General features: G+C 46.7%; 1 protein-coding gene across 33 annotated transcripts in view; it reads left to right on the top strand.

The window, feature by feature from the left end:
- MAP4K4 (mitogen-activated protein kinase kinase kinase kinase 4) overlaps window positions 1-10,873 on the top strand; it is a 187,947-nt gene that overhangs the window by 45,414 nt on the left and 131,660 nt on the right. For 30 of the 33 annotated variants that reach the window (XR_001362622.1, XM_014541902.1, XM_014541887.1 and 27 more), the window contains exon 1: window positions 3,710-3,739. The exons of 2 other annotated variants lie outside the window; for them this stretch is intronic. Coding sequence is in view for 29 of the 31 variants with exons in the window: in XM_014541902.1 (XP_014397388.1) it covers window positions 3,725-3,739 (15 nt within the window). In the remaining 2 variants the exon portion in view is untranslated. Of the gene's footprint in view, window positions 1-3,225; window positions 3,326-3,709; window positions 3,740-10,873 lie in introns of those variants that run through there. One more of the 33 variants, XM_014541898.1, reaches the window with a different exon arrangement.

Below are 10,873 nucleotides of genomic sequence, written 5' to 3'. Positions count from 1 at the left end.
ATTTTTTTTTTTTTTTTGTAGGTAGGCCTGTAGTGCTATGAACCTCCCTCTCAGGACTACTTTTGCTGTGTCCCAGAGATTTTTAGTTGTTGTACTAGTGTGTTCATTTGTTTCCAGGAGGTTTTTAATTATTTTTTTTTTATCTCATTGGTAACCCATTCATTGTTTAATAACATGCTATTTAGTCTCCATGTGTTTGAATGTTTTTGAGTGTTTTTACTGTAGTTGATTTCTAATTTCATTCCACTGTGATCTGAGATGTTTGTTATGATTTCAGTCTTCTTGAACTTTGTAGAGACTTGTTTTGTGTCCTAACATGTGGTCTATGTCTATGAATGACCCATGTGCACTTGAGAAGACTGTATATTCTGAAGAATGTATATTGGGGTGAAATGTCCCATAAATGTCAATTAAATCCATCTGATCCAGTGTGTCCTTTAGAGTCACTGTTTCCTTGTCAATTTTTCTGTCTGGAAGAAGTGAAGTTAGCAGGGTGTTGAAAGTCCTCTACTATGATTGTATTATTGTCGATCGCTCCCTTAAAGTCCTCTAGAAGTTTTTTTTTGTATATTTAGGTGCTCCTATTTTGAATGCACATGTTTACCAGGCTTATATCCTCTTGTTGGATCGATCCCTTTAGTATTATGCAGTGACCTTTGCTGTCTCTTGTGATGGCCTTTATTTTGAAGTCTATTTTGTTGAATATGAGTATTGCTACCCCAGTTTTTTTTTTTTTCTTTTCCATTTGCATAGAAAATTTTTTTCCATCCCTTCACTCTCATCCTGTGTGAGTCTTTTATTCTGAGGTGGGTCTCTTGTACACAGCATATAGTTGGGTCATGTTTTTGTATCCATTCAGCTAGCATATGCCTTCTTGATTGAAGCATTTAATCCACTTACATTTAAGGTTATGATTGATAAGTATTTATTGCCATTTCAATTCTATATGCCTATGTTTCTCTCTTTCTTCTTCTCATTACAGCAGTCTGTTATAGTAATAAGTTTAGTTAGTATAAGATAGTATAATCAAATTTCATATTTTTTATTAGAGTGAATTTTAAACTTTACTTCGAAGAGGAACTTAATTTGTGTGTGTGTGTGTGTGAGACCCTGATAAGTAACTTGTAACGCCCTGCATGTTAACTCCTGACAAATAACTTGTAACTCCTGACCAACAACTCCCTGTGTGTGCACTCCTGATAAGTACCTTGTAACCCCCTGCGTGTGTATCCTGATAAGCCCAGAAGGCCACCGGAGCACACTGATATGAGACACTGAAGAAGCCCATCCATGGGGCATAAAAGAAGGACTCTCACAGCAGCAGACAGACGTTTGTCTGCCCTCCACAGACAGCCGTTCCCCTCCCCCCTGGAAACTGCCAAACTGCCATTCCTGCTCTGCCTTTGAGCCCAGACTGTTGAGGCCTCTCTTCAAGTCAAGAGACCGAGCTCCAGCGTATTTGACGACCTCCGTGTGTCTCTGTCAGCAAGTGTCTCCGGGTGGCCTGCCAAGGACTGAAACCCATCATCTCTCTGGTAAATAAACCTGTGTGATTTCTTGCATTGTTAATCCCCTGTGTCTTCTCTCTTCTTAGTTTTTTGTTAAGCTCGGCCATATTAATTAATAGTAAGTACCCTTTGACGTCTGTATTGGTATATCCAAATGAGGCGCTCTGGGTCACCTGTGCATACGTTCCCATAGAAATTGGAACACAGTCCCTTTAGCATTTCTTGTAATGCTGGCTTGGTTGTGACAAACTCCTTTAGCCTTTTTTTTCTTTTAGTCTGGGAAGCTCTTTATTTCACTGTCTATTTTGAATGATAGCCTTGCTGGATAGAGTAATCTTGGTTTCAGATCATTGCTGTCCAGTATCTTGAGAACTTCATGATACTCCCTTTTGGTCTATAGAGTTTCTGATGAGAAATCAGGTGTCAGCCTTATGGGAGCTCCTTTGTAGGTAACAGTTTGCTTTTCTCTTGCTCCTTTTAACCTTCTCTTTTTGTCTTTAATTTTTGGCATTTTAATTATGATGTGTGGGCGTGGCCTATTTGGGTTCTTCTTGCTGGGGGTTCTCTGTGCCTCCTGAACTTGTGTGACTTTTTCCTTTACCAGGTTAGGGAAGTTTTCTACCATTATTTCTCCAAACACCTACTCTATCCCTTCCTCCCTTTCTGCCTCTTCTGGCTCACCTACTATTCTAATAGTGTTACATTTCACATTGTTCCACAGCTCCCTTAAGCTGTCCTCCTGTTTTTTTAATTGTTTTTTCTTTTTGGTTCTCTGAGTGAGTGATTTTTTTCAACCCTGTCTTCTAATTCGATCCGTTCCTCAGCCTCTCCTAATCTGCTGTGTATTCCTTCCAATGTGTTCTTTATTTGTGCTATGTCATTCTTTATTTCTGTTTCATAGTTACTGTATTTTTTCTCACGCTGTTGAGCATCTTTGCCATCATTATTCTGAACTCTGTATCAGATAAATTTCTTATCTCTGTTTCATTTATGTCTTCTTCTGGAGTATTCCCTTGTTCTTTCATTTGGGGGTTTTTTTTTTTTTTTTTTTGTCTCCTCATTTTGGGTGTCCGTTTGGGTTTGTAATATGTATTAGGTCAGTGGTTCTCAACCTTCTGGGCCCTTTAAATACAGTTCCTCATGTTGTGACCCAACCATAAAATTATTTTTGTTGCTACTTCATAACTGTAATGTTGCTACTGTTATGAATCGTAATGTAAATATCTGACATGCAGGATGGTCTTAGGTGACCCCTGTGAAAGGGTTGTTCGACCGCCAAAGGGGTCGTGACCCATAGTTTGAGAACCACTGTATTAGGTAGATCTGCTACACCTCTCAATCTCTATTGCAGGATAGTGTCAAACGGTATTTCTAACTAATTAGGTATTTCTGACTAATTATATCCAGCAAAGACTCAAAGTCTTCAGAGGGCCTCTGTCTACAGACCGATAGGATTTTGTCTTGAATTGCCCTCAAGCAATCGTCCACAGGTGTGCCAAGAGTTTTTTTCAACAGGATGGAGCTATTTTTTCTGCCTGGAGGCTAATTGTTATTCTCAGTCTCTTAATGGGTCTGAGCAACTTCTCACAGTGGGGCAAGGTACTTTCCAATAGGGTGGGTCATCTGTCTTCCCCGCTAGGCAAGGTCGCCTGTATAGCAAATGTCTGTGTGAGAAACATGACCTCTGCAGAGTGATGGAATGACTCAGCACAGGAAACCTGTGTGTCTTCCTTCTGAGCTTTAACCCAGAGCCCCCAACCCTGGCTTCTGCTCCCACAGCTTCCGTCCACTCTGCCCGCCCTCTGCCGGAGCCCAAGGTGAGTGGCTGCACAGGGAATTTTGTGCACTGGCCCTTTAAGAGGGTGCCTGCATTTCCAGCCATGTCTCCCTGGCAGACAGCAACCCTGCTGCTTTTCACAGCCAGGTGTTATGTGGGCACCTTCTCAGTTCTGTTGTTCTCTGCTGGGAGCCCAGCTTGTGGATAGATCCCAGAGTTCTCAGTGGCAACCCCCCAACAGCTGAGATATCAGTCTCAATGTGGCCTTCACTTCCTGTCCTTGGGTATCAGGGTTGTCTCCAGTGAGTCTTCTGTTGATTATTCATGAAGTTTTTCTGTATTTTAGTTGTAATTCCAGTCTGGTCCTGGAAGCTTGTCCGTGCAGCATCCACTTACTCCGCCGCCATTTTTAATCCCAGGTGCAGCAGCCTTTTGAGCAATGGAGCCCTCGGAGGTGAGCTGCTTGCCCGCGGGCCCCGAGACTGAGCACTGTCGGAGTGAGGGCAGAGGCGTTTTCTGTGGAGAAGCCCAGGATCTGAATGTCTCTTTCGCGTGTGTTTAGCACGAGTGGTTTCAGATCGTATAATTCAAAGGAACAGCCACAACCTGTTGTAAAGCAGAGCATCTGAGTAATTTATGGGGTTTTCCAGAGAAAGTTGGTGGGTACTGTATGTGAATAGTAAACCTTACTTTTTCACTCTTGAAGAAGAGTCTAGAGCAGCAGTTGCCAACCAGTGGTCCCTGAGGTCTGAAAGGTTGGCACCCACTGGTCTAGACTGCAGTGAGTGGAGCTGTTCAAAGCAGGGAGGCTCCTGAAATAGAGGTCCATTTGCTCACCTTGAAGAAATTGTGGAATAAATGCTCTGGGCATTTGCCGTTTAAAAACAATCAAGCATAACAGCCAAAACGTCCCCACTGTTCCACTTTGGGACTGAAACCAGCCAGTTACCATCAGATAAACTTATTGAAGAGGTTTCATATGCCTGTGTTATTTTTATTTACCATTTTTTGACTCTGAACTTGGAATATATGAGTCAGGTTTAGAAATAAGGAATGCAGGCAGGTCAGACACCCTCATTTTCTCTCATCACAAAGAGGACGGGATCCAGATAATCCCTTTTGCTGGGAACCCTCTGCCCTTTCTTTTCTTTCTTTTTTTTTTTTTAAATATGTTTTTATTGACTTCAGAGAGGAAGGGAGAGCGAAAGAGAGTTAGAAACATCAGTGATGAGAGAGAATCATTTATCGGCTTTCTCCTGCATGCCCCACACTGGGGATTGACCCCGAAACCTGGGCATGTGCCCAGACCGGGAATCGAACCGGGAACTACTGGTTCATAGGTTGACGTGCAACCACTGAGCCACACCGGCTGGGCCCCTCTGCCCTTTCTCTATCTTTGCCCTTCACTTTCTCCACCTCACAGCCTGGGATGCTCAGGGCTGCACTGGTCCCTGGGGCTGGGAGGCCCGCACCTTTCTTGTTTGGTTTATGTGCCGTTCCCACCTCCCTCTTGGTGTGTTGAAAAATCTGACTTTAATAACAGCTCTTCAGTCATGAATTAGCACTTCTGTGAGGAATCTGGTGTTCCACAGGTGTACGCACACACGTTCTTATCAGGTTAAGGAGCATGAAGTCACCTGAGAAAGGAAAGAAGAAAACAGATCTCAGAAATTGGTTAAACTTTCAGTAGAATATATTGAAAAGGATACTAACTTTGTAGAAATGCGCTTTCCCTTCCCTTTTTATGTTTGTAAGCCAAGAGGCAGAATACTCGAATGAGAGATCGATTCTTGTGGGCTTCCCAGTGCCACTTCCTAGTTCCAGCTTGGTGACCGTGGAAACAGACAGCCTGCAGTGCCATGTCTCCTCTGCAGAGTGGGGAGTCCTCAGGGTCCCTTGAGTCACTTAGCAGGTAGGTACTGGGTACCTACTGAGGGTGAGGCACCGTGTTGTCTCCGAGGGAACCGGCGGTGCAGGTAGTGTGGCAGAAAGTGGGCGCGAAACGGGCAACTCCTGGTTCCGCGATTGTGGGACATGCAGGTTGGGGGACTGTTAGGAGGTGCTGAAATGAAACCAAGACAGCTGTTTAGAGACAGGGAACTTGTCTCTCTTAGGGCCCCGCCAGCAGCTGCAGACGGAGCTGCCTGGGAGTGGAGTCTGAAAGCTGTGATGGCCATCGGTGCCCCTGACTGTGCGTGTGCCGTCCTGGCTGGGTGCCCAGGTTTGGCACACACCGCAAGCTTCTGTGTAAGCTGCTGTCCTGATGCAGGTGTTGGTGTGGTTCTTCAGCTTGGCCAGTCCTCATCCATCTGCTGCTTCTGTCCAGGTCACTTGCGAAGGGTCCTCTTTTCCTGAGTGGCAGGCCAGTTAGCTTTTAGCCCACGGACATTTTTTTGTAGACATTATTTTTTGTTTGATTTGAGGCCTGATGTACACACAGCCTGGAGAAAATGGTCATTGCTTCAAGGGTAATTTTAGCCAAAGAGAATTGTCGGAAAAGTGGAGGCACTTGTGTTGAAATTTGCTTTGGAATGAAAAGTTTACCATCTATAGGCTATAGATCCACATGGGTAAAAGGGTTTTCTTCCCTGGAGTCTTCAGACAGTTATCTGTGAGGTGTGTGCATGGATGGTGGGCTACACTGATGGCCTGGGAGGCCCCACCAGCTGAGGGGCCTGGCTGGGCAATGCAGGCCGGGTTCTCATTGCAGGAGTCTTGGGTCAGTGATGATCTCTTATGTTTGTTTCTCTATTGGACACAGTGAAGGTGCAAACATTTGGCCTGTGTCTTCTCAGGATGGCCAGGGCTGGAGGGAGGGGGGCGGGAGGGGCTCTCTGAGCAGCCTGGTGTGTGCAGCCGGGCGTCCGTCCTGGGGTCTAGCAGTCTCCTTGCCGCACAGAGCACATGGCACCCTGAGGCTCTGGGGTCTGGGCTGTGTTCATGTGTAATCGTGTTTGTCTTTATACAGCAAGGTTCACAGCTTCTGCTGAGGAGTAGCCCATGGTTTGGTGGGGTTGTGGGGAGGATACTGTCTGCAGGCTTGAGTGGCCTGTGGTCAGGACATCACCCAAAGCATGAGTTCTTCTGACTCCTGTCCTCTCTGAGTGAGCACCAGCCCCTGAGCCGGGGACTTCTGTGATGGGCATCTCTCCGAGCACATTCCTTAGAATGGGGGGAAATGGTCAGTAGAATAGGCAAGTCATCTTTTTTTCCTAGCGTCTTTTTTCTTTTTTTAATGTTCTTTCTTACCTAGCTTCCCCAAAATGGGTTAGGAGGGAATTGGGTAAAATTTGGGCAATGAGGGGGTAGGTAGAGAGGAAAGGAGTGGTGGGGGTGGGCACATTTAATGGATTCAAAAACACCTTTTAAATTGTTCCTTATACACCGAGTTACTTGAACCTCTGATACCCTCAGCTGTGAGCCTGACTCTGGCCTGGACGGTGCCACATTCACTTACCACATGGCTGCCTTCTGCTCACCCTGCAGCCGGCCTCATTCGGTCTGAGAGGAGCCAGCGCAGGGGGAGGGCCCGCCGGCGTCCAGGGCCTGCTCACACCCCTCGGCGCTGGCCTCGTTGGAAGGGCGAGACGTGGCTGTTCCCCGGAGAACGGCACTTTCTGAACTTCATGGTGTTCAGTTCCTTATTTGTTTTTTGGTATCCTTTTCTTTTGAACCTCCCTTTTTTCCAGGGTTGTAAATTAGATGGAAATTAATTTTATATTGAAATTGAAATTTTTATGACATGCTGAAGGATAAATGAAATTACCCCAGGGTATTGGAAACCTGGTTTGAATGAAAGATTACTTGAAAGTCAATGAAAATAAACTAGCATAGGAATCACATAGCCACTCAGGTTTGCATTTCTTAGGCTGTGTTCACCGTGCAGCAGCTTGTCTTTTATTGCACAGTTTCTCAGATTCACTTCTTATCTGAAAGGTGGCATTATCTCATTATCCAGCTGCCCATTGGTTCATTCTTAATTCAGGAGAGAAGCCACTTCCTGTATCAACCTACATTTTCTCATAAAACACCCATGCTGTTTTCTGGTTATCACAGTTGACAAGCTCATGCCTATACCAGCAGGCACTTATCCTTAGAAAGTTACAGGATGAGGAGGAGGGAAGGAAAGGATGGTGGACAGCACACTGAGCTGGTGTGCAAGGATCAGTGTGACATTCCCCTTTCACCACAGAGAAAATGAGGCTGAGCAAAGTTAAGTTACCGGTCTGTGGTCATAGAGCTTTTGAAGGTGCTGAGGCAGAATTCCAGCTTGTCCCACTGAAACCACACCCAGTGTTTTCCTGGCCATGTCCAGCTTGTCGCTGCTGCAGCCACCGTCCCATGTCCACGTGGGAAACCATTCAGTCTCAGGGACCCAGCCCTCCTTGTTCTGCTGGTGCCAGGCTCCAGCTGCAGGAGCCACGCACTGCAGGGCAGTAGCTGGTGGCGGAACAGTGCCAGTTCTGTGTCTGCTGCAGAGGGCATGATGGGAATAACAATCACCAGCGCTGCTCCTGGGTGAGGCTCAGTGTGGTTGATCATCGACCTCTGAACCAGGAGGTCATGGTTGGATTCCTGGTCAGGGCACATGCCCGGGTTGCAGGCTCGATCCCCAGTAGAAGCTGTGTAGGAGGCAGCTGATCAATGTTTCTCTCTCATCGATGTTTCCATCTTTCTGTCCCTCTCCCTTCTTCTCTGTCTAAAATCAATAAAAACATATTTTAACAAGATTATAAAAGAAGAACAGTAGCCAGCGCTGATTGTGTGGACACTTGTACGCACACGGTCTCATTTAGTCCTTCAGATTATTACCATGAGGCAAGCACTGTGATTACTTTCAGTTTTGTCGACAGTAAACCTGAGGGTTAGAGATGTTTGTGCAGTTTGCCTGAGATTGTGTACAGCTAGTCCGTGGCAGAGCTGCGATTTGATTTTCTTGCTAACCTTAACCGCCTTCTCAAATTTGGATGGGCAGCTAAGAAAACTCAATGAGGAATTGGCCTTATTTGCTAGATTTTGGGAATCACTAATGAGTAAGAGTGACAAGATTTGTCAGATGCCTTTTAAACATTTAATTTGATGTCTTATTTTTTTAAAAGCAGAGTGAAAAGTTCTTGTATTCTAGGCTAAAATTCTTTTTAAAAAATACACTTTTATTGATTTCAGAGAGGAAGGGAGAGGGAGAGAGAGAGAGAGAGAGAAACATCAGTGATGAGAGAGAATCATTGATTGGCTGCCTCCTGCATGCCCCCCACTGGGGATCCAGCCCACAACCTGGGCATGTGCCCTGATCGGGAATTGAACTGTGACCACCTGGCTCATAGGCCTACGCTCAACCACTGAGCCATGCCTGTTGGGCAAGGCTAAAATTCTTTAAGGTTTTCTTGTGGGCTTCCTAGTCAAGGCTCTTTGTGAGCGCAGACGAATTCCCATGACCAGTGTGGGGAGAATGACTGCTTAGACAGCCGCAGGAAGGGCTGCCCTGTCTCTGCAGTGATCCTGACCCCAAGTGAAGCTCTTCTCGAAGGAGAGCTTTACTCCTCGTGGCCCGAGACTACTGTCGAAGGAACAGATACTGCAGAAAATGACACTCATCTCTGTGTCTGGTCCCTCTGTCTCTCCTCCTGCCCTTTTTTGCATTAGTCCTCTTCCCCAGCTTCCGTCTCTTCTGCCTCTTACATTTGCTCACTGAGCAGAGCTGGCTGTTCAGTGGAACACTGGCACCCATGAGAGTACTTCTGAGTGGCATACTGTCCTTGAAGTCGAGAGCTGATCCAGGCTGTGTCGGGTTGCAGGACAGGGCAGTTTGTACAGACAAGTACAGCTAACCCTTGAACCACGCAGGGTTAGGGGCCTGACCCCTGTGCAGCTGAAAATCTGTGCATAAGTGCAGTCGGCCCTCCGCCTCCACAGATTCCCGCCGCAGACTGAACATGCACGCCAGTGTGCCCTGCCTGCTGTCTTTCCCTCGGCGGCGCAGTGAGGGCACGTCCGTCGGCAGTGGCTTTCACCCTCTTCCTGTGCATTGCAGGGAAGCTTTCTTCCGAGCGCGAGGTTCTGATGTTACAGGTCTGGGTTAGTTTCTGGCCACTTTATCCAAGTATGTTAGCAAAGCCTGTCGCTCCAGCATGGGATGTTCGTGTGTGAATTTCCCAGATGTATGTTCTTCAGACTTTGTAGATCAGTTTGCATTGTTTTTGAGGGGGATTCTTTAAATGTGTTCTGAGAACGCTATGCAAGGACCTCTAACACTTCAGTGTGTACCTTAGAGCAAAGAGTAAATGTCCGAGCTTCGGCATTCATCTCAGCATGTGATTGCAGCTTTTAACTTGGGCCCTTTTCTCCCAGTAGGAAATAGGTATTACAGTACAGTTCGCCGTTTGTATTGGAAGGAAAACTGTGTGCCCTTACAAACACTTTGGAGCTCTGAGCCACAAGCCCGTGCCTGAAGTGGCAGTTCTTGGCCCTTCTCCTTCGCTCCAGGGGCTGAGGTAGACACAGCGGCTCCGTGGCGTTCTCCCCACTTTGCTGGGATGGAGTCTGCGCCCCTTCTTGGTCTCAGTGCTGGAGTTGCACCCGGTAGTGGGTGGGCGGGTGGAGCTTGGCCTTCGTTGTACGCTGCTGAGCTGTGCATAGGCTTTCTGGGTACATAACATTAATTTCCTGGGCTTTGCTTGGAGATTTTGTTTAGTTTTGTTTTTGTTGGGATGGATGAGGAGTTCATTATGCTGAAGAGGTAAGGCCACTAAAGTGAATGATTTTGAGTAGAAAGGCATGTTCACTTTCAGCCCAAGTTGCAAGCAGAATGAGGTACCCACCTCTACCTGTTTGCGGCTCAGCTGTGTTTCAGGAGGTCATTGAAGGCACAGGGTCTCAGTGAAATCGCATGCCCGATGGGCATTCTGCACACTTCAGTGTGAGCCTCAGAAAGGTCTCATGGAGCTCAGGGGGACTCGGAACACGTGGATCCGTCCTGTTCACTGTTGCAGCTGGGATACCAGCTCCGGCCTCAGCAGGTGAAGGATACGGTTAAACTATTGTTGGAAGTCAGAGGCAAAGAGCTGGTTAGGGACAGGACTGGAATCTAACTTGCTGGGCCCAGGTCACCGTTACCACAGGTGTGCTTTATTATTGAATGGCCTCTTCACTTATAGATAAGTTCCCTGCTCCACACTCAGCAGTGTCACGTGGAGGGTTGTGTTTGGATCAGATGCTGAGCCACACAGCTGGCTGTTTGTCCAGGGATTCCATGCAAAGCTGAGGACTGTGGAGAGCTCATTCAACTCTGAGATCTCTTCACAAGCATCTGAGTGTCCCAGGGGTTAGGGGTGAGCAGGAGTTTAGGTCATAAAGATTTTTGGGCCTTTGTTTTACACAGTTACAGTGCTATCAGAAACTCACTGAAATAATGAGTTTGACAAGTGCTTTTTGACATCCTATGTAATAAAAGAGTAATATGCAATTAGTCATCACTCCGTCACTCTGTCACAAAGATGGCGGCGCCCAGTCCCCTCAGCCCCACTGCTGAAGTGTCCAGGCCTGTTGTCCAGGCAGGTGGCGGGGGAGGCAGGGGGTGGGCCGAGGGGCA

The sequence above is a fragment of the Myotis brandtii genome, unplaced genomic scaffold, assembly GCF_000412655.1.
Source record: "Myotis brandtii unplaced genomic scaffold, ASM41265v1 scaffold281, whole genome shotgun sequence".
NCBI lineage: Eukaryota > Metazoa > Chordata > Mammalia > Chiroptera > Vespertilionidae > Myotis > Myotis brandtii.
The sequence above is the reverse complement of the archived record's forward strand: the minus strand, read 5'-3'. Positions and strand labels throughout refer to the sequence as shown.